This window comes from Leucopleurus acutus, assembly GCF_964270905.1.
Source record: "Leucopleurus acutus genome assembly, chromosome: 13".
In the NCBI taxonomy this organism is placed as follows: Eukaryota; Metazoa; Chordata; class Mammalia; order Artiodactyla; family Delphinidae; genus Leucopleurus; species Leucopleurus acutus.
In genome coordinates this window covers 50,875,475-50,895,922 of record NC_139155.1, presented here as the reverse complement: position 1 = coordinate 50,895,922, position 20,448 = coordinate 50,875,475, and the positions used below count along the sequence as shown (strand labels likewise).

General features: G+C 46.5%; 1 protein-coding gene across 1 annotated transcript in view; it reads left to right on the top strand.

Annotated features, from left to right (window-relative positions):
• The window catches only part of CABLES1 (Cdk5 and Abl enzyme substrate 1), a 105,620-nt gene that overhangs the window by 48,600 nt on the left and 36,572 nt on the right, over positions 1 to 20,448 (top strand). The window contains exon 4 of the mRNA XM_082853170.1: positions 15,015 to 15,092. Coding sequence (XP_082709296.1) covers positions 15,015 to 15,092 — 78 coding nt within the window. The remainder of the gene's footprint in view (positions 1 to 15,014; positions 15,093 to 20,448) is intronic.

Sequence of the window (20,448 nt, the reverse complement as noted above, 5' to 3'; positions counted from 1 at the left end):
AACCTCACTTGAATAGAGAACATAATTTTATAGCTATTCAACGATTTTAGAATGGCCAAATTGAACTCTCCCATCAAATAATTTTATGTCCTCAGTATGTATTCCTATTTTAAGTACAGAGCTTTCAGTTAAAATGAACCCAACTGTCATCTGTGAACTAGAATACCCTGAGTCTCTTTCTCTCACCCTGACTCTCACTGTCACAATTATTGTGTCTTGTTCATTTCACCACCGTGTTTTTCTTTTCTTTTGTGGCTCTTACTGAATCCAGACCTTACTTACGCCCTTTTTAGTATAATTATTCATCATTTATGTATGTTGGTGTTTTTGTCCATAATCTCTTGAACCATAAAATAAACATAGAAAGCCTCAACTTCCTAAATAAAATCAATGGCAAAACCAAAAAGGGGCCAAATTAATGGTATTCCCCACTTCTCAATGCTGTTGAGGACACAAAGTCAGACAGTCAATCACCTGGCATGGTTTGTAGTGAGAGGATGCAGTTGATAAAAGATTTGGACCAATGGGATCACCAGTGTATAGTATATTCCGAAGCCGCCTTCCCCGGCACACCCTTGACCCTGGAACAACGTCAACAGTCCAGAAAGCATGCGATTGCTGGCAGTTCTGCTGGGGAATTTTCGGAGGGAACCAGGAGGGACTGTTAGCTTATCTGGAGATCTAAGAAATGGGCTTTAGGGCAGAAAAGCAAGCTCTCAGCACCGGCTATATATAATATAGGCAGTGGTGACAGCCGGTTGTACCTGCGTAGGTGAGAACTGCTTTTTCGGTGCCAGAGAAGATGAAAGGCCTAGAAATGCACTCCTTCCTCCCTCTGGTTGATTTATTAGCAGGGATGGACTGTTCTCAGACAGATGAAAGAAAAACTCAGGAGGGCACCAGGAAGAAACTATGATTTCTGAGGTGACAGAGGAAATGGTGGTCAGGAGCTGGTGAATGGGGGGAGGGGACCCACCGCAGCCGGGCAGCAGGCATGAGGTCGTCCTGCTGGAGGTGGCCTGGGACGGGGATGAGCTCAGAGCTGCGGTGGTGGGTAGCAGGGGCCCTGGACATGCTCTCGGGAGGGAGGGACCGGGGCGATGCCTGGGGGTCTCTGATGCTCCCACCTCGGGCGTGCGGGGTAGACACACAACACCACACCAAAGGGGGCCTTCCTGCAGCCCACATGGGAGCCACTTGACTCGGGTTTGCCTGCCGTGTTGGGAAGAAAGAGGCTTTACTGAGAAGCCTGGAGATGTTCACTAAAGCACTTCAAAGGTCTGGACTGAGAACAGAGTGGCCTGAGTCCTGGTGCGTCCGCCTCCTCCTGTGCCGGGGAAGACAGACTGAAAGGGGGCCTGCTTAGCCCCCCAGGCCCGTGGGAGGCATCCTTCTGCCCGCTCACAGCTCTGCCCAGCTCCAGAGTCTCCTTGTGACCTCCGGGCAGCACAGACCAGCCTCCTGGACAGCAGGCCGAACCCAGGGCCCGCTCCCTGTTCTGGGCCCGAAGACCTTGGTGTTGAGGTTCCCCCGCCTCCAAGCCTGCTGACCATGGAGGCACTGGCGTCAAGGGGGACTTGGGCTCCGGTCTCAGCAAGGACTAGAGCGTGGCGTGGGAAATGAGTAGAGCGTCTGTTACAAGGTTCTAGCCTGACCTGACTGAGAGTTTTAAGCAAATTTTTGAGATAGAAAGGGAAAAAAAATATTAAAACTGAGAAGCAAATACAATAAAGGACAATACTTGTGTCACTGAAGAAACAAAAAGTCCAAGTTAACCTCATGATCCGTAATATCAAGGTAGCTACTTAGAATAAACCTCGGGTCCCCAGCCGGTCCGTGCTCACCCACTTCATTCTGTGACATTAGACCAAGTCCAACGGCACGAGAAGCAGAGGTGACCCTCTTCCTTAGAAGGTGTGGCTCCGATGGAGGATGGAGCCGGCTTTAAGTGAGAACCGTCTTCCTCTGTCTGGAATCGGTGCATTCTATGAGGCTGGCACTGGGGACCTGCCAGAAGGCTTTGCGTCGGATCAAGAGCAGAGAACCACGCTGAGAGCGTGTGGGACTCGGGCCGCAGACCCTCGGGCGGGAGGAGCGAAGAAGGACAGAGCCTGGACACAGACTACAAATTCCATGGTGGGAGCTTTAGCTCCGCTGTTAGAACCAGATGGCATGATGGGTTCCTCCCTGGCTGGCAGGTGTTTCATCTCCCAGCAGGTGGGGCAGGTGGTGAGGGAGCTGTCACCCTCTAGGTCTACTTCTGCCTAAATCGAAGATGGGCTGGTGATGGGGAGGCCTTGTTGGACTTGATAGTTATGAAAAGAAAGCAATGCTTGTCTGGGTTTTAGGAGGACAGATCTCAGAAGGTTCAGACTGAGAAGTGGATTCTTGTGGCTGCATCCATGTTGCCAAAAGGGATTATAAAATTAAGAGTAACATAAAGTGATGATGGATAACATTTACTGAGTGCTTCCTGGGTACCAGGCTCGAAGTACTTCACAGGCTTTGTTTCACTAACTCATCTCAATGGGTATTTGTTGAGTAAATTAAGGCAGAGACCTATTTTATGTTTCTTCCAGTTTTATTGAGCTATAATTGACTTACAGCGCGGTATAAGTTTAAGGTGTACAGCATAATCATGTGACTTATACGCATTATGAAATGGTTACTCCAATAAGTTTAGGAAACATCCATCATCTCATATAGATTCCAAGTAAAAGAAAAAGCAAAAACGTGTTTTTTTCCTTGTGATGAGACCTCCCAGGGTCCACCGTTAACAACTTTCATACGTAACACACAGCAGTGTTAATTATATTTATCATGTTGTACATTTCACCCCTAGTACTTATTTATCTCATAACTGGAAGTGTGTACCTTTTGACTGCCTTCACCCAACTCCCCCTCTCTCCACCCCCTGGAGAGACCTTTTAAATGAGTTCAGTCTTCAGGACTATATTTCGAGGGATGGAGAGACTTTAGAAATACAAATAATCCTTGAAACAACCTCATGAGGAAGGTATTACTACTGTTGTGTTGGGCAGAATAATGTCCCCCAAAGATGTCACTGTCCTATTCTCAGGACCCGTGGCTAGGTCAGGTACATGGCAAGGGGGACTTAAAGTTGCAGATGGAGTTGAGATCGCTGATCAGCTGCCCTTAAAATAGCAGCAGGATTATCCTGGATTGTCTGGGTGGGCCCAATGTAATCACAAGGGTCCTTAAGAGCAGAAGAGGGAGGCAGGAGAGTCAGTGTTGGAGTGATGTGATGTGAGAAGGACTCAACTGCCCATTGCTGGCTTTGAAGGCTGAGGAAGGGGCCATGAACCAAGGGCTGCGGCAGCCCCAAAGCTGGAAAAGGCAAGAAAACAGATTCTCCTTTCAAGCCTCCAGTGGGAAGCGGCTCCAGACACCTTGATTTTAGCCCCATGAGACCCATTTCAGAGTTCTGACGTCCAGAATTGTAAGATAATTTTGTGTTGATTTAAGACCCTAACTTTGTCACAATTTATCACTGCAGCCATAGGAGACTAAAACACTCATCATTTCAGTTTACAAAGAAGGAAACTAGAGCACGTGGCTAGAAGGTGGGGGGTGGAGTCCAGATTCAGACATCAGATTCCGAGTTGGAACCCTCATATGTTGCTGGTGGGAATGTAAAATGGTGCAGCCACTATGGAAAACAATTTGGCAGCTCCTCCAAAAGTTAAACATAAAGTTACCATGTGACCCAGCAATTCCACTGGCAGATGTACCTAAAAAATTGAAAAGAGGAATTCAAACAGGTACTTTCACATCAATGTTCGTGGTATTATCATTCACAATAGCCCAAAGGTGGAAACAACCCAAGTGTCCATCAACGGATTGTGGATAAACAAAAGTGGTATATACATACAGAGGAATATTATTCAGCCGTAAAAAATAATGAACTACTGATACCTGCTACAGTGTGTATGAATCCTGAGAAACATTATGCTGTTTGACACGGGACTTCCCTGGTGACGCAGTGGTTAAGAATCCACCTGCCAATGTAGGGACACAGGTTCAAGCCCTGGTCCGGGAAGATCCCACATGCAGCAGAGGAACTAAGCCCGTGTGCCACAACTACTGAGGCTGCGCTCTGGAGCCCTTGAGCCACAACTACTGAGCCTGAGTGCCGCAACTACCGAGCCCACACGCCTAGAGCCGGTGCTCCACAACAAGAGAAGCCACCGCAATGAGAAGCCTGCACATCGCAACGAAGAGTAGCCCCCGCTCGCCACAGCTAGAGAAAGCCCGCACACAGCAATGAAGACCCAACGCAGCCAAAAATAAATAAATTTATTAAAAAAAAAAAAAAAAGGAAATAAGCCAGACCCAAAGGGCCAAACACAATATATGATTCCATTTATACGAAATATCCAGAATAGGTAAATCCCTAGAGGCAGGAAGTCGACTAGAGGTTACCAGGGCCTGGGGGAAGGGGGACAGCGTTTCTGTTTGGGGCAGTGGAAAAGTTTTGGAAACAGATAGTGGTGATGATTGCACAACATCGTGCGCATACTTGATGATACAAACTCGTACACCTATAAGTGGTTAAATGGCATATTTTATATTACACATAGTTTGCCATAATAAAATAAAATAAAACACCAGTGATAGCCATGGGGCTTTTAAAACCATATTCAGAAGAGGGAGGAAAGGGATGGTAAACTTCTTGGGGTTGATGGTACAAGGACAGAGCAGATGTCAGCTGCTGGGCTAGCATCAGCATCTTTAACAAGTAGACCTGTGAAGAAATGTAGACGGAACAAAGCAAGGTGCTGGGCACACAGGAGGTCCTCAGCAAGTGTTTGTGGAATAAATGAATGGAGGGGCCTTACATTTTGAATGTTTCAGTCTTCAGGACTAGATCAGGGAATGGAAAGAATTTAGAAATAAAAATGATCTTTAAAGTGCCGGGGAGAATAAAAGAAGTTCTGAGTTGAATGCCAGGCACACATTGCCTTTAAAAAGTGAAAAAGAGGGACTTCCCTGGTGGCACAGTGGTTAAGAATCTGCCTGCCGATACAGGGGTCACGGGTTTCATCCCTGGTCCAGGAAGATCCCACATGCCGTGGAGCAACTAAGCCCGTGTGCCACAATTAATGAGCCTGTGCTCTAGAGCCTGTGAGCCACAACTACTGAGCCGCGTGCCACAACTACTGAAGCCTGTGTGCCTAGAGCCCATGCTCCACAACAGGAGAAGCCACCACAGTGAGAAACCCGCACACCACAATGAAGAGTAGCCCCCGCTCCCCACAACTATAGGAAGCCAACATGCAGCAATGAACACAGCCCAAAAAAAAAAAAAAGTCAAAAAGAGACTGAGGTGGTAGCAGAGGATAAGTTCTAATAATCGTAAACCAGCAAGCCTAGAGCTGATTGCTGGCAGAGTTCTGGAATGGACTGTTAAACAGATGGTTTGTGTGCTTTTAGAAAAGAATGGAAGTGGCCACAGCCAACATGGTTCACTGAGAAAGAGTCATGTTAACTTCATCTCCTTATTGATGGAATAACTAGGCTAGTAAATTAGAGGACCTCCACGTTGACATTTCTTGATTTCAGCAGAACATTAGACGGTTCCATATTATGGCATCTCCCAGGGATGCTGGGTGACTGTGCAGCTGGAGAGCCTGCAGGCAGCTGAAGTGTGTTAGCCAAGCTTCGTCAGCCTGAAGGGAGCTTGGGAGGAAGAGCACGTGGTATGCCCTTGAGCATCATCTCCTCTGCAGCCTGAAGGCCAGTCAGCCTCGTGGTGGCCCACGTGGAAGACCAAAAGCAGGAGGAGACTGTGTTATAGCGGAGAACGAAGGCTCGGTTCCTTCAACGGCTCCCCGAGGTTAAACTTAGCAGGGATAGATGTAACAGAGGTAGATGATCACTTACAGGACAGGGTACAGACTTTTCAGAAGTTCATGTGAAAAATATCTCGGAATTTAGATTTTAAACAGTGTGCTCCATAGAGGCTAACGATGTGAGGTCACTGCAGAGTGAGCTAACGTAGCTCGTCCCGAGAGAAGGAGACAGCATCCCAGAAATGTATCACTTTTGCACCCAGCCAGGGTCCGTCGCATCTGTCGAGCGAGCTTCGATCTGCGCGAGTGTCACGTTTTAGGACGCTGGATTTGTATTAGGACAGCCCCATTGTTGGACTAGGATTTTCCGAGCCCCCCTCCCCACGGAGGGTAGGAGGCATGGCACATAGCCAATGGGAATAACCATTCCGCCTCATTCCATTGAACCGCCTATGTGTAAATAGCCATTTTTCTGGAAGGAGACAAGTGCATCTGGATAGACGGCACCTAAGAAAGCAGTCCCTTAACTATGAAGAATGCAGTGATAGCCTGTGTTCAGTCTTTCCAGCGCCTAGGTGCTGACCTCTGCTCTGCACTGGGACTCTTTTAAGTGATGAGATGTATCTGTGCGTAAAGCCGTGATCCTGTCTCATGGAGTTACAGGCTAGTGGGGGAGGCAGATGATAGACAAGTAAGTGTGTCTTACCAGAGGTGGGATAGATGTGCTCTGGAGGAAAACTGAAGCTGCTGAGGTGGGGGCAGGGCATGTGCTGGGGCAAGATTCCACTGATGGAGAGACCTTTGAGCAGACGTGGGGAGGAGGTGAGGGAGCCAGCCCCGTGTGGTCCCAGCGGGGAAGAGCGTTCAGGGTAGATGGACAGTTGCAGAGGTGCTGAGGCCGGAACGCAAGGGCTGTGCCTGGGGAACCATAGGAAAGCCGTGTGGGTGGAAGAGAGGGAGAGAGGAGGGAGAGATGCACCCTGAGGAGTCCTGGGAGGGTGAATCGTGAAGATGTCCGCTTTCACCGTGAGTGAGATGGGAGCTATGGAGGGTGCTAGGCAGACGACTGACGTGCTCTGGCTTGGCTTTGATCAGAACTCTGGCCAACCAAAAATCAAGGGCAAGCATCACAGGTCTTCTTTTTTTGTTTTTTTTTTTTTGTTTTTTTTTTTTAAGTCTTTATTGAATTTGTTACAATACTGCCTCTGTTCTATGCCTTGGTTATTTTGGCCCCGAGGCACGTGGGATCTCAGCTCCCCGACCAGGGATCGAACCCGCACGCCTTGCATTGGAAGGCGAAGTCTTCACCACTGGACCGCCAAGGAAGTCCCATAGATCTTCTTTGGTAACCTTATTCTTATAGAAAATTAGAGGGGGTGTGCGTATAGTGTATTGTCTTCTAAAAGTGAATTCATTTTGATACGAAGTTCAGAAATGACCTGAGTTCTTTCAAAAACTGTTCACACATGTATAAGCAAACCCTTTGTCATGACAGAGAGGAGTCCAGGACCCCCTGCCTTAGCGTCTGGAGGGGGCCATTGAACCTCCTGAGGATGGTGGTTGGGGACTGGGAACTGCCGCTTGGTTAGTAGAGAAGAGCCAGTCACCATTCACACTGATCTGCATCTTCACAGGGGGCACCGGGGGCCCCCGAGTCTCCTGGGTTAACCGGAAGTAAAGACAGATCTCGGCCCTCGGGGAGGAGACACCCTTGAAAATGACAACCGTTATGAGGCTAGCTAGTGCCAACAGAGAGCTGATTGCTGGCCAGGTAGATCTGGGTCATCAGAATGGAAGGTGAGCGTGAAGACTGAAGACTAGCCACCGGCCAAAGACACATTATGTCCGGTGACCCTCATGGTCCTGTCAGGACAGGACCTTTCCTCTGGGCGCTTGTCTTTGAGAGCAGTGGAAGACAAGAGCTCTGGTTTCAAGTGGACATCACCCTCCCTCGGGCATTACTTTGCATCCTTTTGAAGTCATCTGGTTTTCGAATGTCTGCCTTGAGCACAAGCGATGGCTGCCACTTGCACCGGACGTGCCCCCTCCTGGGTCTGCCGTGAGAATCACTGCGTTCTGAACAGGCAGAGAAGTGCTCTTTGCAGTGAGTGGACTGGTCTGTCTCATCCCTTGACAGGAGTGTTCAGAGACTTAAAAAGATTTCAGATGATGGACAGAGCATCGAGCTCGAGGGCTGTCTCTTTAAAGGGTGAACTCAGTAGGAAAAACAAAAATATGAAAGATTCCCGCAGCTTTTATCTACTATGTAAAGTAAGATAGTTAAAAAAAAAAAAAGTACAGTAACTGAAGTCAAGTTGTAGCCTTTCATTTTTATATTGAAATTTTTGGAGGGAACGGGGCGAATGGGTCATAACTAAATTACAACCTCGTTTGTCATCTCATCAGTGCCGATCTGTCAGCTTAGTTTAGTTTGAAAAATGACTTGGAGGAAGTGGCACGTTCCAGAAAACAAAACAGCTAGTTACCAACTCTGGACGGGCCTTCTAGAAAGAAGAGATATGCCATCGCCTTTGCTCTCTCCGTGCAACTCGATAGATGTCAGGCATCTTCTGTGAGGTTCCCTGAAACACCTCCCTCTTCCCAAGCACGCATTTCTACTCCCAGAACGTTTATTTTTTTCTTTTTGGCTGTGCCACGCGGCTTATAGGATCTCAGTTCCCCGACCAGGAATTGAACCCAGGCCACAGCAGTGAAAGCCCAGCATCCTAACCACTAGGCCACCAGGGAACCGCCCCCCCCACCCCCAGAACTTTTGTTCTTTATTAAAAGACTAGAACCCTCCGTCCCCCCAGCAGCAGGAGGCTGGCAGGGAAGCATCTTTATCAGTATCGTCATCGGTGTTTCTAACCGATTGTCAGCAAAACCTCAGTCCTGAAGGACAGCGAGTGGATAGACTTGAAGGAGCCTCAATAACCCCCACACCTCACTGAGACTCCTGGGCACAGCCTGTTCTGTCACCGAAGTGGCCCCCAGAGCTGCTCTCAAACATGACTGCCCCACTGACTGTCCTCTGCTTCTTCCCTGGTGCCACAGGGGGAAGGAGGACCTGGGCTGTAGACCCGGGGTCCACATGCAGGGTTTATTACGGTTTTACTCTCTGTACCCCTTTAAGGAGCACGGAGGGTATGCTGGCTTTTTCTGTGACTCTGCATGAGGCTTTTGAGAGAAATTATTTTCAGTCATAAGTGACTGTGCTTGGGGCTTCTCCTGTGCAATGTACTGTGCAGAAAAGTGCTCGGCCTGGGAATGCTTGTTGTTTCTTTTCAACCAGTTTGATTTACAGGAAATAAAATGAGACACAGAAAAAAAAAAAGGCTGAGAGGTTGGAGAGAACCTTCCCTTTGTGGTTCAGTTTTGACTCTCTGCTTGACGAGAGGACCTGGGAGCCAGGGGTAGTCCGGACCTTGGTCCCCACCAGTGGTCCACAGCAGTCTTGAGAAGAAAACCATCATTAGGGCCAGTAGATGGGCGGGGCTGGGGCCACGCTTAGGACACACTTAGGACCAGTGCTGTCCTGGAAGAGCAAGGATGAGAGGGCTCCAGAGGGGACTTCTAACCTCGGTGACACCACGCTCAGCTTGTTTTCCTCCTTCCTACCTCCCTGTTATGGGCTGGATGGTATCCCCCCAAAATTCTTATGCTGAGCCCCAGCCCTCTGTACCTCAGAATGAGACCTTATTTGGAAATGGAGTTGTGGCAGATGTAATTAACTGGTTAAGATGAGATTGCACTGCAGCAAAGGAGACCATAAACAAGATGAAAAGACAACCCTCAGGATGGGAGAAAATATTTGCAAATGAAGCAACTGACAAAGGATTAATCTCCAAAATTTACAAGCAGCTCATGCAGCTCAATATCAAAAAACCAAACAACCCAATGCAAAAATGGGCAGAAGACCTAAAGAGACATTTCTCCAAAGAAGATATACAGACTGCCAACAAACACATGAAAGGATGCTCAACATCACTAACCATTAGAGAAATGCAAATCAAAACTACAATGAGGTATCACCTCGCACCAGTCAGAATGGCCATCATCAAAAAATCTACAAATAATAAATGCTGCAGAGGGTGTGGAGAAAAGGGAACACTCTTGCACTGTTGGTGGGAATGTAAATTGATACAGCCACTGTGGAGAACAGTATGGAGGTTCCTTAAAAAACTAAAAATAGAACTACCATATGACCCAGCAATCCCACTACTGGGCATATACCGTGAGAAAACCATAATTCAAAAAGAGTCAAGTACCACAATGTTCATTGCAGCGCTATTTACAATAGCCAGGACATGGAAGCAACCTAAGTGTCCATCGACAGATGAACGGATAAAGAAGATGTGGCACATATATACAATGGAATATTACTCAGCCATAAAAAGAAACGAAATTGAGATATTTGTAGTGAGGTGGATGGACCTAGAGTCCAGTCATACAGAGTAAGTCAGAAAGAGAAAAACAAATACTGTATGCTAACACATGTATATGGAATCTAAAAAAAAAATAAAAAGAAAGGTTCTCAAGAACCTAGGGGTGGGACAGGAATAAAGGCACAGACATAGAGAATAGACTTGAGGACACGGGGAGGGGGACGGGTAAGCTGGGACAAAGTGGGAGAGTGGCATGGACATATATACACCACCAAATGTAAAATGGATAGCTAGTGGGAAGCAGCCGCATAGCGCAGGGAGATCAGCTCAGTGCTTTGTGACCACCTAGAGGGGTGGGACAGGGAGGGTGGGAGGGAGATGCAACAGGGAGGAGATATGGGGATATATGTATATGTATAGCTGATTCATTTTGTTATAAAGCAGAAACTAACACACTATTTTAAAGCAATTATACTCCAATAAAAATGTTAAAAAAAAAAAAGATGAGATTGTGCTGGAGCAAGGTGGCCCCTGATCTAATCACTGGTGTCCCTATAGAAGGGGGAAACTTGGAGACAGACATGCACATGGGGAGACGCCATGCAGCCTTGTGAGGGCTGGGGTTATGCTCTCTAAGCCAAGGAGCTCCCAGAAGCTGGGATAGGTGCCAGGAACAGGTCCTGCCCTCAGGGAGAGAACCTGGCCCTCCACACCTTGGCCTCTGGAAGCCTGAGATGATTGATCTCTGTTGTGGGAGACGTTGCCACAGAGCTAGGTGCATGGCACCTTGTTACGGCAGCCCTGGCAAACTCCACACTCCCTCAGTCTCTCACTGCAGTCGTGCGCTCTGCTGCCTGTCCTCTCCCTGTCCCCTCTCCTCACTGCACCTTGGGGACACTCACCCAGCCGAGGCTCCGTCACCATCGCCATCCTAACCGTGCCCGGCCCCCTGAGCCCCAGGTCCAGATCTGCTGAATTATGTACAGTAATCGCTTGGTCAAGGGAAGAGGTTAGTAAATGCTGGAAAAAATACCCACAGAAATGACATACGTAGTTCAAACCCCACACTTTCATTTCGGGCATGTTGGCGATCGCCCATTCCACAGGTTTGTGATGCCAGGTCTTTCTTTGCCTTTGGGGCTCACGGAGCAGACTGTCTGTGTCACTGACCTCACGCTATCATCGCTCCCACCTGTTGCTTCCATGTCCAGATGGAACTTCTTTAAAGTGACTCAAGAAACTAAGTGTAGAATCCTTTTGGATTTTTACAATTCTTTCTTATCTTTTATAGACGTCTTGCCCATACCTATTTCAACTGCAGGGGGTTTTTTGTTTTTGTTTTTAGTGATTTGCCTTGTTTGAAAAAATTTTAAAGCACTGTGTTATTTTTTATAGAAACAGTGTTTCTCCTTTTTTTGATTTTCAGATGGCATTAGTTTGTGCAATCTTTAATGAACAAAGTATAACTAACAAATACAACTGGCAGAAACAGGTGGAGGGCATCCAGACCTGATCTTAGCAAGTATATGACTCAGTGTGGGTGTTCTAGAGAGCAGCCTACCAGCCTGAGCTTTGGGTGTGCTGTGAGTGTTGGTCAAAGTGATTTATGGAGGGGAGTGGAGACCCTGATGGGTTAGGCAAGGGAAGTCAGTGAAGAGTTTCACAGCACCTGTGTTCCTCAAATAGGCCTTCCACTCCTCCTCCCAGCCTTGACTCATACCAATCCCTCTGCCAACGTATCTTCTCCTTGTAGCCTGTTGTCCCTTCTCCCCAAGGTCTCAGTTTAGCCATCACTTCCTCCAGGAAGCCCACCTAGCTTCCCTCAAGCTAGATTAACTGTCCCTCCGATGTGCGATAGCGCCCTCTAGTCCCCAGTCAGAGAACTGACACCCCTGCATAACTACCTCCCACCCAACACCATAAGCTTTGTGAGGATGAGCCCTTGTCTGTGTCATGCATCAGCGGGTCCCCAGCACCTAGCACCATGTCTGGCATGAGTGGGTGCTCCAAAAATATTTGTGGAAGGAAGGGAGGAGGAGAGGAAGATCCTATAACTTGTTTCTCAGGAATCTTCCACCCCTCCCTGGATTGTAGGATAAGGTACACCTTAGCAGGCAGTGGAGGCCTGCACTGTCGTCATAGTAACATTAGCAGTAATGGAAGTGGTGGCGGCGTTGGCAGTCATGCTGAGAAGAGTAACTCCAATGCCTGCCTCTGTCACCACGTGGCCTTCTTCTCTCTGTATTCTTCTAGAAATCTCCAAATCTCTCTCCTTATGAAATCCAGTCATTGGATCTAAGGCCCACCCTAATATATTATGGCCTCTTCCTAAGTGATCACATCCACAATGACCCTATTTCCAAATAAGGCCACATCCACACGTTCTAGAGATTAGGACTTCAATACGTATTTTGGGGGAACACGATTGAAACCACAATACCAGCATTTTAAAGTATGCTCTCTCTTGCTTCTTGAGCACGGAGGGAATGAAATACAGAATTTGAGAATACGTCTCCACATGTGCGTCCAGTACCCAACATGCACCCCTGGCTGGTGGACGCTCCTGAGCTGTGTTCATATATCAGTGTACTCACCCACCATTGTTGTAACTGTGATTTTCTTTGCTCTGACTTGCGAAGTTCTTTGCATGTTTTTAATGTCCTTAAGTGAATATCATTGCTATAATAGAATATTCTACCTGGAAGTGATCAAAACTTCCCACAGCCAACAGAGACTCCGCAGGGTCCTGGGAATAGAACAAGAAGCCAGTTTTTGGCATAAGAGAGAACACTTAAGGATCCTGGATGGCTTTAGACATTGCCTGGTCAGACACTGTCAGCACAGGGCCAAAGGGTTGGAAGCAGTGCCTCTGTGTACGTGTTACACCTTTGTGACAGGCCACACGTGTCGGCCTTCAGCTGTCCTTTCTCGACCTTTCACCTTTAGCAGCCCTGTGTATTTTAGCACAGAGGTCTGAAAAGTTTCTGAATCCACAGACTCTGGTGGGAAAACTTACCTCGACCCAAGAAGGCAGTTCCCAGTAAAAAATCATGAATATTTATTGAGCGTGTATTATTGGCACTGTTCTGGGGGCTCTCCCATATAGGGACTCACTGGCTCTTTACAACATTCCAATAAGATATCTACTCATTTTATCCCATTGTTTTAGATGAGGAAACTAAAGAATTAGTGGGCTGCTTGAGGTTATACAAAGGTGACAGAGCTGGTATTTGAAGCTGGGAATGTAGCTTTGGTCCTGCCTTCCCAGGGATGGGCACTCAGGTGCTGCTCTGAAGCCCGACCTTGCCCAGACTGTGTTTCTGGAGGGGCTTCCGTGTACGAAACCCTCAACTCGTCCTCTAGAAGAGAGCAGCAAATGTTTAGCAGCACTTTGTGATCAGGGTGCTCCTGGAAGTGGAAATAAGGAGTAGAGGCAGCACCCGAAAGAAAATGAGTAACTCAGTGAAAGGGGAGGAAATGCTTCCTGGGGAGGTGACTCGTGAGCTGGGTTTTGAAGATTAAATAGGAGTTCATCCAGCGTACCTAGTAAGACACAACAGTCAGAAGAAATAGCATGCAAAGGACAGAGATATGAAACAACAGGTTTTTTTTAAGGTATGGGTGGGGACTTCCCTGGCTGTCCAGTGGTTAAGACTCCGTGCTTCCACTGCAGGGGGCACGGGTTCGATCCCTGGTCAGGGAACTAGGGTCCTGCATGCATGCCACACAGCCAAAAAGAAAAGTCCCCACCAGGGACCTTATGAAAAAATTTTTTTAAAGGTGGGGTACTGCAAGTACTTTAGCATGGATGAGTGATAAAACGCAGAGGCAAATATCATGTGTGTTGAGACCAGAGAGACAGAAAGAGCCAGAAAACAAAGGGCCTGGTTTGCCTGCCAGAGAAGCTGACTTAATCCTGAGCATGTAAGCAATTTAATATCATAGTTTTAACACAAGGTCAGAATACCCAAACCTTGATGCTGTTAGTACTACTGCTTTTTTCCCCTGGTTTTATTTTTATAATTATTGAGGGAAACGATGACAAAAGTCAGTCAGCTCCATATCTGATGTGTGTTACTGTGGTGCTAAAGGGTCTTGGTTTTTAATCTCCTCCACTTTTTCTCCAATTTTTCATCAGCAGTTCTCTTTGGCAAGTTATTCTCAGATGCCAAGATAAGTACTTTTGAGAGGTTTTTTTTCTAACGTTTTCTTAAGTGCCTTTGATTGCATAAGAGTGTCATGGAGAACTGTTTCCAGTAGTATCTTTATAGCAGGAATGGAGGCTAAGACTGATTATGTAATTTTTCCCTCGGTTTATTCTCAGAACCTAACACGCTGCCAGCATATGAAAAGCCCTAATGATCACAGTGGCATCTGAGTGTCTTTCCTGCTCATGGTTTCTGGCACTATTGCTCTTGCATTGTTTACTGCAAAGTAGAAATTGATGGTTTAAATGTGGCATGACGGTTCACCCAGCATTGGGCACCCCGGACCCATAGCTCCGTCTGCTCCGTCTTGTATAATACATGCGGCCCACAGCCAGCCTCTCTCACCAGAGAATGGATTCACATGTGCTCCTTGGAGACCCTCGCCAGAGTCTCACCATGTTAAAATTCGGATGAGGAGAGGCCGGGTAATTGTGCTGCGCTGAGGTTGCATTTTGCAAGGGGAGCAGAATACCATCTGTCAGAGGAGGTGGCGGGAGGGTGCAAATACTGCTGTGAATTCTGTGAATGCTTAATTGCTATAGATTTTTTTAATTTATTTGAGGCTTTGCATTTAGTGTGTTTGTTATTTGTTCTTTTTTTTTTTTTAGAATAGTCCTTATCAGTGGCAGAAGATCCTTCTGTAGTATATTTTCAGTGCTGCCGTATCGCGACAGTGCCCAAGTTGGGTATGTATATGCACGCTTGCTTTGTAGTTCTCTGGGTGAAAACTTCTGACACCATGTGTATAATGTGACCACCCTTTCCATTTCAAAGAACTTGTTTTGCTTTGACACTGCAAATTTGGTATTTGTAAACTTGAAAGAAAAAGAAGTTCCACTTTCTTTTCAGCCAGGAAGCTTCCCTGTTATTGGTGTGTGTGTGCGTGTGCGTGTGTGTGTGCGCGCGCATGTGTGCCCTTACCATATTGCCTGCTGTTTCTAAACGTGCGTTTTGTCACCTCGTACAATTCTGTAAAGCAAGAGCAATCTGGGGCCCACGCATCTCTCAGGGCCTCATCGACTTTTGGAGAAAGGCAGCTCAGGAAAGGAATCAGGCCGACCACGTGGCCATCCTGCCTCCCTGCGTTGTGGGCTTGCGGCTGTACACGGACCAGCAAGCCGCACAAAGCAACGTGGTATCAGGAACAGACCTGTGTGATTCGCCACAGGCCGGAGGACTGCACACTGCTGTAGGTCAACAAGCCCCTTCTTTGTTCTAAAGAGAAGTAAGTGAGGCTCTGACCTGGCAAAGCCCCCCCTCCTCATTCCACATCCCCGAACTCTGTGCTGTTTCTCCATCTGAATCTGACTCCTTTGCCCCCTCACCTGGTCACTGCATCCGCTATTTGTGGTCAGGGAGCTGCTGGTATTTAGGGCAGGATGGTTCCCTGCGTAGGATGCCGGAAGCATTGTGAGATGTCAGCTCTGGTTTCTGCAAACTAAATGCTGGTATTGCCCTCTGGTCATTGCAGCAATGACACCCGAACACTGCCATTTATTCCTCTCCCACCACCTTCCATGGGCTCTGCCTGGTCATCCCCGTTCACCATGACTTTCCCTTCCCCCCTGCAGACCTGTCAGACTTTCAGCCTGTTAAACTCACCATGGTCCTTATTTTTACTCTACACTGTAAGCCCCATGGGACAGAACATCGGGCATCTTTATTCATGGAATGCTGACTCAGTCATTTATTAGATGTGTGCCTTAAAAAGCAATAATAATCTTACTGTTTATTGAGCACTTACTTTGTGCCAGTCCTCTTCATTATCTGCATTCTCACGACAGCCCTGCAAAGTAGGTGCTCTAAAACATGTAACAGCAAATCCTGCAGCTCTGAGGTTTGTAGGACCATCTGGGTGTGGCCAGCGGGCTGCCCTTAAGAGACTTCTACTCTACTGAGTAGAGGGGGAAAAAAGAAAGGTTTTCTTTATCTTTTCAACCTGCTGTGGTCCTGGGTCAGGCCACCCCTGAGAGCAGGCTTATTTCTTGGGTCAGTAGCTTGTAGCAGCTCACAGACCTATGTGTGACCCAGAAGGCCAGTTCATTGATCTAATTACAAGTAATGGCCCCAGGGCTCAGAATGTTTGAGTGTGACTAGCCTGTAAGTGCACTTCCAGGAGATCTGAATCATCAGTCTGTCTGCAAGTACATCTTCTCACAGCGAGGACCTGCCTGGACACTGTGACGCCAGCCTTATTTTTCCGGGCTTTCTGTGCCCACCTTTCTGATGAACGTATTCTGTCCTTAGCTATGTTCCATGTATTCATTTATTGAGGGCTTACTGTGTGACTAGGTCCTGGAGGTAAAGGTAGGGAAAGATGGATCTGGTTCCTGCCCTCCTGGAACTTACAACCAAGAGGGAAGACACATAAAAATTTCACATATGATTAATAACCACCTTTAATAACGGCTAAGAGTATTCAGTCAGGTGACTGCCAAGTCTTCCTATCCAAGGACTCATTCTGTTTCTTTAACACAATCTGGCTTCTCCATATTTTCATCTTTGAAGTGTTCGTGTTAGTTTCATTCTTGAAAGATGATCTTATTTCCAAGTCCTGGGGTCACCTCACTATGGTGTCCCAGTGCCTATCTCCATTTTATAGATAAAACCACTGATCCTCAAGACTTAACGTCCCAAACGTCAACTTTGGGCCAGAATGGGAATTTTTAAAAAATAAATTTCAGGTGTACAGCATTACAGTTCAATATCTGAGTGATCACCCCCATGAGTCTAGTCACCATCCATACATTTCACCCCCTTTACCCATTTCCATCACCCCCCAGCCACCTCCTCCTCTGGTAACCACTAGTCTGATCTCTGTAGCTATGAGTTTGTTTTTGTTTTATTTTGTTTGTTCATTTGTTTTGTTTCGTTTCGTTTTGATTCCACATATGAGTGAAGTCATATGATATTTGTCTCTCTCCATCTGACTTATTTCACTTGGCATAATAACTTCAAGGTTCATGTTGTCACAAATCACAGGGTTTTTTATGACTGAATAGTATTCATGTGTGCGCGTACGCGCATATAGGTGCTACGTCTTTATCCGTTCGTCCATCATTGGACATTTAGGTTGCTTCCATATCTTGGCTATTGTAAGTAATGCTGCAGTGAACATAGGAGTGCATATATCTTTTTGAATTAACATTTCATGTTCTTCAGATAATACCCAGAAGTGTAATTGCTGGGTCATATGGTAGTTCTATTCTTAATATTTTTAGGAACCTCCATACAGTTTTCCATGGTGGCTGCACCAGTTTACATTTACACCAACAGTGGAAAAGGCAAGGGTTCTCTTTTCTCCAGTCCTCTCCAACATTTGTTATTCCTTGTATGTTTGATAATAGCTGTTCTAACAGGTATGAGGTGATATCTCATTTTGCCTTTGATTTGCATTTCCCTAGTAATTAGTGTTGTTGAGCACATTTTCGTGTGCCTGTTGGCCATCTGTATGTCTTTGGAAAAATGTCTATTCATATCCTCTGCCCATTTTAATCAGGTTTTTTTTTTTTGTGGTTGGATTGTATGAGTTTTTTATATATTTTGTCAGAACGGGAATTTGAACCTGAGTCTGTCCAGCCTAGGGCTTCCCGTGACTCTCTCTGGCCAACAGGTGAGACAAACGCTGTATTCACAGAAACCCGTCTGTGCAGTGGGGCTTTTATGATAACCGCCTCCCAGAAGTTAACTGAGGCTCGCTGGGTGCCTGGGATGCAGCACAGCGCCTGGCACACAGAGGCAGGTGGGGTACCCGGATTTCTTACAGCAAAAGAAATGTGGGGCTTCGTGTGGAGAGCTTAGAGACTTACAGTTTTTCACTTGGGCAAATCACTTACCTTCTGTGAGCCTGTGCTTGGTCCTCTCTAGAACGAGGATGGAAGGTTACTACCTGTGCCGTTAATTTGAAGATCACTGCATTTTATGCAAAGCCCATAGGGATGCGTTGTAACTAAAATTACGTGGGAAGAGATCACCCAGAGAATCTCTGTTTGACATCCCTGTGGAAATAAGTGGCCCTGCACATTTTGAACACCTCAGGGAAGTGCTAGCTGGCAGCCAGGATGTGGGGAAGTGCGGCCTGTCAGAGCCCAGGTCTCCTCCCCACTGCTGGGAAGCCCCGTGGGTTTCAGGAGGATATATCATAGGATGTGTCAGCTATTCTGCCTGATGGCTCCAGATAGAGAAGCAAAACCAGGGTGTGAGATCACAGGACGTAACCTTTTACATCCTGGACATGAATAAACTCAAACACACTAATTCTTCAAATTTTGTAGATGAGGAAACCATGGTGCAGAAGGATTAATTTTCTATAACAAAACACATAATCGGGTCCTTCATAATACCTAACAGAGAAAAGAGCATGCCTATTTCTGTAGCATATCCTCCTTAAGTTCTCACATAAGAAACTCTGAACAGAATTCAAAATATTGTAAATTAGTGGCAGGGTTAAGAAGCATTCTTCTTACTTATCAAACAGATAAACAACAAAGACCTACTGTATAGCACAGGGAACTATGTTCAACGTCTTCTAATAACCTATAATGGAAGAGAATCGGGAAAAGAATATATATATATATATATATATATATATATATATATATATATATATAACTGAATCACTTTGCTGTATACCTGAAGGTAACACAATATTGTAAATGAACTATACTTCAATTTTAAAAATGTAAAAGGAAAAGCATTCTGCTTTTAAACTTTTTTAATGAGCAGACATCCTATTTATGAATATCTGCCGCATCATAATTATGAGTTTTTCAAACTAATTATTGGGAAACAGCTGTGTTCAAATAATAAAAAATATTTATCCTAGTAAATTATACACATATATATTTTAAAGTAAGATAGTCTGTGTACCTAGTAGCTAATGCCTTTCCACTGTGGAAAATTCCTTTGCTTTTATGCTCAAGTTCTCTCTGTGGCCAGGACGTGAGTCTTAGAATTTCAGGGCTGGAAAGGGCTCTAGAGATGACATGGTATGGCCTCCGTGCATCATAGCTCAGGCCTCTGGGGCCACGGGGGGATGAGACACACACTGACAGCAAACCCAGCAGCGCCAGAGCTCAGGACTCCGGCCACCCTGGCCTGCTGACATTGTGGTTTCCAGCTCCCGTGTTTCCGTTGTCCTTACACACGCATGTGGACTAGGCCACATGTGCCGGATTATTCCAGATAAGCACAAACCCCCCGCTGAAGGGGACAATGTACAGTTCCAACTTCACCGTAAGGAAGTTTTAAAAACAGGAAACTCAAAAGTTCATCCACTGTGGACTTGAACCTCCCTTACATGGAAAGCATCTATCAGGATGGCCTTATCTCTTTCCGGTTTTGTTTTCTGGCTTCTTGTGCTGTGCTGGAGCTTCCCAAGTCCTACCCTCATATCTTGGTTCACCCTCCCCGCCACCCTGACCCCAAAGCTTTGTACTTGGCTTTAAACTGAACTGAATACTTATTTTGGCTCCCAACATCAGGTGACCAAAGCGGACAGGACAGTGTTAGGACAGGTTTTACCATCCGTCCATTCATTCTTGTATTCATGCATTTGGTCATTTCTTCTGCCCCTAGTGAGTGTGAGGCCCTCCTGGAGGCTGGGAGGGTGCAGGGGTGAGTAAGACCTGTTCTCCAGGAGCTTATTATTGAACAAGGAAGCCAGACATGTGAACTGCCAGACCAAGACAACTGGGGAGCCCCAAAGAGGCGCTAGAGAGTGCTTTGCCCCCAAATCTTTATCAACATCCACGTTTACAATACATCTACAATCTTCAGTAAAAGCCAGATGTTTGCTCTGTAAAGTCTCTTCAGCCCCGCCTACACCTCCAAATACATTGCCATCCCTGCCCGCCTTCCATGTAGACATTCAGGTGCTAACACTGCACAGCAGACTTCATTCATTCACCGCACGAACTCTGTTGAACCTACTGTGTTCTAGGCAGTGTCCAGGGATACAGTGGTGAACAAGAAAATGCCTCTTTTCCCATAGAGCTCACCGTCTAATGGTAGGAGACAGAAACAAGCGGGTAAACAAACTAA